This window comes from Condylura cristata, unplaced genomic scaffold, assembly GCF_000260355.1.
Source record: "Condylura cristata isolate star-nosed mole 26May11 unplaced genomic scaffold, ConCri1.0 scaffold00004, whole genome shotgun sequence".
Taxonomy (NCBI): domain Eukaryota; kingdom Metazoa; phylum Chordata; class Mammalia; order Eulipotyphla; family Talpidae; genus Condylura; species Condylura cristata.
In genome coordinates this window covers 16,940,180-16,947,278 of record NW_004567105.1, presented here as the reverse complement: position 1 = coordinate 16,947,278, position 7,099 = coordinate 16,940,180, and the positions used below count along the sequence as shown (strand labels likewise).

At 34.3% G+C, this 7,099-nt stretch overlaps 1 protein-coding gene across 2 annotated transcripts in view; it reads left to right on the top strand.

The window, feature by feature from the left end:
* The window catches only part of PLEKHG7 (pleckstrin homology domain containing, family G (with RhoGef domain) member 7), a 36,272-nt gene extending 31,120 nt beyond the window's left edge, over positions 1-5,152 (top strand). For both annotated transcript variants that reach the window (XM_012720675.1, XM_004675817.2), the window contains 2 exons: positions 1,627-1,724; positions 2,630-5,152. In XM_012720675.1, coding sequence (XP_012576129.1) covers positions 1,627-1,724; positions 2,630-2,737 — 206 coding nt within the window. In that variant the 3' untranslated portion in view covers positions 2,738-5,152. The remainder of the gene's footprint in view (positions 1-1,626; positions 1,725-2,629) is intronic.
* The last annotated feature ends 1,947 nt before the right edge of the window (positions 5,153-7,099 follow it).

Genomic DNA, 7,099 nt, shown 5'->3' with positions numbered 1-7,099 from the left:
GAATCCTCTCACCCTCCGCATCTCTGGCCTGTACCCCAGTTCTGTATGGATAAATAAATAAATCTTTAAAAAAAAAAAAAAAAGATGAGGCAAACTAGCTACAGTGTGACAAAGAGCAAACGGTGAAAAAAGAAAAGAATGTTGAAAAGAGAAGAGAATGCTTTGGAGTGACCTTTTCTCACATCCTGTCTGATTTGTGGGTTGTGGAACTTTAGGAAAATCTGTTTCATTTGTAAGTCGAATGTGCTGACAGCAAAGGTTGGTGTGTGGTTCAAATGACAGAAAAGGAGGAAAATCATAGTACCTTGTTCAGTACACAGTGTTTCATAAATGATGTCAATTATTATATTATTTTAGAGCAACTCCTGACCACATTATCTTCTTACAATTCCATTTACCTACCCTTGATTTATATCATAAGTGGAAATCAATAAAAGAAGCCTGAATAACTGAAATCAAGAGTTAACAGTTTTTCAGGAAAATGGATTCCAAACCCGAGCCAAGAACAACAGCCTGGTTTTTCAAGGCTCACTTACTACAGGGAATTTATTTATAAAAATATCAGAGTAAAATAAAACGATGGCAGAGTTTACCCCCCCATCACTTTTAATTGGTTTAAGTCCATTTGTTCCAGAGAATCTGGACAGAGCTTCATGACCATAACAGATGTTGTTATAGTAGAATTTAAGAATTATAAGTCAAAGGAGATTTAAGAGTATAATCTATGATGTTGGAATAATAATTGCAGTTAAGAAAATAAAAAACTCACATACATTTTGATTCTGAAATGAGGCCCAACCTGCCTCAATGAGTCTTCAGTTAAAGCCATAAACTTCAATGAGCAGAAATAATGAGTGCACAAGCATCAACTCAGTGAGAAGCCAAGAATACAAGTTGTCATTCTTCTCTCGAAACCAGGAGACTAGCCTGGTTTATTTTTGCTTGTTTGCTCTTAAACATGAAGTCCACAGTAGGATATATAGGCTGCAGACTCTTATTTCCTGTGCTATAGTAATAATTCAAGGAAGAAACGCCACTTCAGACACTTCTGCTATATAGAGACCAGCAAGGAAGGGACAGAACAGACTTTCTTTTACAAGAGGAGAAACTTTGCCAACATTTCATTACATTTTAACTTGCCTCAAATTTCACATAATTTGGTGATATTCTGGATTGATGTGAATAAAATTTTTGGCTTTTTTGGCCCGTTTGAAGCATTCAAGTAATTCTGTAATCTTGCCACATCTTACCTTCACTGGTTTATAATTCCCGTGTTGATGTGACATCCCTTTACATTGCAAAAAGAAATTTTATTTTTAGGGAAAAAGCAATAATTACATTTGCTTTCAGTATTTGTTAGTTTTACACAAAATCCAACTACTATGCCACATTTCTACTCTGAAGAGCTTGTTTTCCATCACTTCAACTGTAATTGCATTGCATCAAGCCCCTGAAGTGATCCTGCCTAATCAGACTAGTGCAGTCTGGATTTTGGAGTCAGATTTTTTTTAAATACACATAAACCTTCCAACTTCATTAAAAAAAAAATCCAGGTTTTTGTTTCGAGAAACTGATCTAATTTCATGTAAAATGACATGTATATATTTTGTTGTTGTTCTTTTCTAGTCTTTGGACTGAGAAATGCTTTCCTTATTCAACATGAAAACAGGTATCGACAATGTATAGCAGCATTCTTCCTACAAGCCCAAACAGAAAACATCAAAGTAAGTATTTCAATTTTGTAGGCCTCATTCTACAAAACTGACATTAAAAGGCCTCACCCCAACCTCTTAAGTAATCATAAATGGAAAGCTTTGTGTACTTCCCGCTTTTGGGAAGGGCAGAGTTGGGCAGAGAGGAGGGAAAGATATAGTCTTTCTCACATATGGAGAAGTCAGAGTTGAAGTTTTCTCACACTCACAGAGTAGATTCAGGCCCCTACATTTTCTCCTGCAACAGCAGCTCAAGAGCCTCCTCTGAGTTCTGCAGTTTCTGTAGAAAATGGGAAGAACTCCTTTGGATTGCACAATAGACTCTAAAATGTTCCAGTCAACTTCCAAGGTGCCACCCTGCAAATAATATGATGTCATAAACTTAAGTAAGAGGCTACTATCATGAGCCATGCCAAACCTGCTCTTCAACCTTTGAAAATAGGCCACTGTTTGTACAGCTAAGGAGTGGTAGAGAAGCTACCTGATGCTGGTTTCTTTTAGTTTACCACCATAGCAACAATGTGGACAGACGATAAATGCAACGTTGCACTATTCTTAAGGATTCAATTTCTTCAGTAACCTTCCTCAGTCTGTTTCTCAAATTACAGCCCTGATAAGAATTTCTATAAAGTGGAAATTCGACTCAAACAACTTATATTCTCCATGCTCATTTTTATAATTTGTCATTATTGACTATTACAGTTCCTTGTTTATCCATCTTGTACAACATACTCATCTAATGCATTTTCATCTTCATATATGATTAGATATGTACATTGTTAAAAAATAGGAAATGTATGCAAATGTTGCGTTAGTTTTCACCTTTAAAGAGAAAATCTATAAATACTGTGGAAAATATTAATCCAAATATGTGAGAAACTGTTTGCTTAACATTCTCTCCACCTCCCTCTTAACAGAAAGCATGGATGGCACAAATAGCAGCAGCAATTTCTAGCTTCACCAAGAGTCAAGAAACAAAGAAAATACCTTTATTTACATTGCCTGCAGAATCCTCGGAAATTTAGAGCCCTAAAACACATGGCATACCTTTGTAGACATTAGAGATCAAGGTATTTCATTCAAACCTGTGTAACACTTAGTGATGAGCTAGAGGAAATGTACATTTTAAAGGAGTTCCAGAATATGAGAATTGGTGCTAGGAAAATCCTCATAGTGAGGAATAATGACTGCAAAAAATTTGAACTCTGGGAATTTCTTGAGTAGTATATATGCTAATATCCAGATCTAACATGTACTAACATCCAGGCAGGTTTACCAGAGGTGCTGGTGAACATCAATGCTATTATAATTTTACAGGATAGACAGTCTGTGTAAGTGGAGTGTGGGAGGAAAACAATGCTCACTGCCTGTGCCCAACACAAATCCAAGCATCTTACTTTGTGTGTATCTATAATGAAACCAATTTTCCTATGAGGCTTGTAGATAAGTCCTACTGCTTTATAATCAATCCTACTGCACACTCAGTGATAATTCTTTTGAATCAAAGCTTGATTGCTCCTTTAATATAGTAAGCAATAACATAGTTTATATTTAAATTGCAGTTTTTAAATTTTTATTCTCCAACAGTTTATCATCATTACTTCCTAATGCTCTAACTTAAAATTAGAAAATCCCAAAGGCTAAAGTTCATTAAGAAATGACAAAAACCTGTTTGTTTCACCAATTAACACATTTACATAGGAGATTCTCAAAGAAATAATAAAATACCACTTATCGTTTTCTTTAAGAATGATAGTTTGTCATAAAATTAATCACTGGTTGTGTGTGTGTGTTAGCATAGTACACTTACCTTTATTATGGAGGGACTTGAAACTTTATTAGCATTTTTATCAAAAAAAGGCATCTAGAATTATTATCATGGTGAAAAAAACAAGATTAATGCCATGTAAAGAATGAAATTCCTATGTTGTTGATTTCTTACAATCAGAGTTTATCAAATGGAAATCTGCATTTTTCAATTTCAGGCATGTTATGGTACCTTTTGCAATTTCTATAATGGAAGTGTGTACCTTTATCAACTTGGGTTACAAGTCCAATGATGTCTTCAACTGACCTCCATAAATTAAGAGAATGGGGTAGAAAAGACCATGTTTGGGAAGTCATGTGCACAATTCATTTTTTAAGGAAAATATGAGCTTCCCCATATAGATGCAGAGTACAGACAAGTGCAGCAGAATGGCTTTTGTGCCAGGGGCAAGCACTATTAGAATGTGGGGTCACAGTTTCTTTACAATAAAATTGGACATTTATTAGGAGTAAGTAAAAATAAAAGGAAAACTGGTAAAGCTATGACTACTGTTAAAATGTCTTAGACTAAATGAGTGCAGAAAGACAAAGAGGGGGAGAAATCACAAGTATGTTTCTGGAGATGGGACTTATATGGAATTGAAAGTGACTATGTCCAGGAAAACACAACATAGATTTATGCAAAAAAGATTTAGGAAGAAATTTCTGACTAAAAATAAATAAATAAAACTTTCTTTTCTCGAGAAAAGAACTTAATGTAATCATCTTGCAGGGATTTTTAGACATAAGTATGTAAGGAAGAAGCCAAAGGACTAAGGGATCTCTCAAGATTCCTTTGTCCCATGACTCCAATAATTATATACTTATACACACATATATACATTCAATATATTAATGTCTAATTTCTCATTAAAGGGAAAGATTAAATTAACAAAGTCTATAAAAAACAGGTCTACAGTATGCTACATATAGAAGAGATATTAGCTCTCCTATGGTCATTGCAATAGCCAAGATGTGGAAAAAATCTAACATCCCTAGCAGATGAGTCGATGAAGATGTGGCATATGCACACAGTAAAATGCTGGTCACTTAAAGAAGGAATTCAGCAACACGTAACACACTGATGGACTTGACTTGAGTACATTATGCGAAGGGAAATAAGCCCATCCCAGAAAGATAAAGATGGTTAAGATTCCACTTACATGAGACATCTAAAACGATGAGTCAAATTAATAGAACGTGAGAGTGGAGTCGTGGTTGCCAAGGGCTAAGAAGAGGGTAAAACGGGGAGTTACTAATCAATGGGCATAGTGTTTCAGTAAACAAGATGAATAAGCTCGTGAAATTTGCTGTATTGTATACTAAAAAATCTGCCAAGAAAGATGTCTTTACCAAACACAAAATAAAAATATTTAAAAGAATATACTGTATGCTTAAACGGGAATTCTATAAAGCTTGTAAAGGGATATATCTAACATAAAACAGAATTTGTGCTGACGGATACACACATTCAACTTGTCAGAGGAAAGCAAAGCAAAGTAAAGTGAAGAAACTGTTCCAGAACTTTGGTTCCCAGCGAGAAAAAACAGTAAAAAATAATGGTACACTGACCTTTCAGGAAAATAGTTCACCTGCACATTAGCTTAGATATGCAAATGAAAAAAGGGATTTCTTTAAAATTGTTTAATATTTCTTTTTTAGTTTTGTTAATTTTCCACAACTAAATGAAATTTTATTTCCACAATTAAATGGAATGAAAGGGAATTTCTCAAGCAAAATGGTATTAATAATTTCTCTTGAAGTTATAAACTTAATTACTATACTCAGCTGAAAAACATTAAAGTATAACCACTGTCTACATCCACATTTAAAGTTCTAACATTCTGTTAATAAATTATTACAAAATGGACAATATCTTATTCTCTTTTTTAAATAGACAAAACAATTTATAATCACAGAAAACATCTACTAGAAAGATGGTTTTTTTAATATTTTAACGTATTTAAAAAAAACAAAAGCAACAATTCAATAAGGATCCTTCCATTGTTCTTTTTACAGATTTAAATGCTTTCATGTAATTTATCAGTTGATTTATAATCATTAACCCTCCAATCACTGAGTTTAAAAATTACAGTATTTACTGAGCTAAACTCTCTCACAAAATAAGGCACAACTACAAGATCACAAGTAGTAAACACAATACAAATGATGAATCCAAAAACTAAATGAGAAAATATTCATGCCAAAGTATCTACAGAAGCTATGAACATATGATCCAGTTCATGGAATTACAGAATGTCATATACATAACTGCAGCATATTATAATAAATTCATTACTTCTACACAGAAAGAACCTAACTATTTCCAATTCTATTTTATATAATTTTACATAAATTTAGCAAGTTTATGCACAATATTCACATCGCAACAATAACAAATTGATCATTAAAATTCAGGCAAAGGGCAGTTAAGACACAATAATGTGTGGCACATTGTAATTACAGAATAACCTCCATCAAGTTCATGTCTAGAAATAATCAATGGCACATTCAAATCATAGGGATCAAATCATCCATAGTTTTACGGCTAAAGTACATTAAAAAAAACTGCTATAGTCAAATAGTCATGAATATCAAAATATAAGATCATAATTTTCTCTCCACTTAAAAGCGAAACATTCTTATGCAAATGCAAGATTAAAAAAAGTGGCTTGAAAGTCCTCAAAACTACAAAGTAATCATACAGCCTTTCTAAGAGAGATGGGAAACTAACAAATTTGGCAGTTACTATTTAACATTACTGTGAGGAAACTATCAAACTAGCGAATTCACATTCAGAGGTAGTTGAACAAATGTTATTTGTATACTGCATTGAGGTTTTTGTGTTTGTTTCCCTCTTTTTTCTTCAAAAGGAAAAAACCCTATACTAGCAGCTTTGTCTTCTTCCTAATAAAAAATTTCTATAGTATAGTTTATTGTACAGTAACCCAGCAAGACTTGATTTTATCTCACATTTCTGAGCTAGGATTTGAAATTGTATAGCACATGATATCAGCATGCTTCGTATTAGAGCCAGGAGCTGGGAGTTCCTATGTGCCAGCTCTAATTCCCAACAAAATAATAGTACCAGCAGAGACGCCAGCAGTGGGGCCCTGACATGAGGACCCAGAAGACGACACTGTGATTAAAAGAAAACCCTGTGACGTTTCCAAAACACCTTAAACTGGTTAGTTAAATAGAAAAAAATGCTAGATTTTATTTCTGATATAAGAATAGTTGTCTACTGTAAATTATTTGTGACCTGTGAAATGAGATTAGTTAGACAAAAACTAGAAGATCACTCGAATACAGCTGATCTCATTTGCTTACTGTTCTGTGAATATGTGGGAGAACAGAAAAAAGGCGGGCAGTACCCCCAAATTGGAGATGAAATGAATATCTTAATCTAGAAGGATTCTTATATCATTTTACCATCTTAAAAAATAGTAAGCAGGCCCTCCCTGGTGGCGCAGCGGGTTAAAGCATTGCACTGAGAAGCTAAAGCCACTTCCGCATGAGTTCGATTCCCGCCTGCCCCGGAGGAGACCACATGGCGTGGCAGACCTCTCCTGACCCGCCCG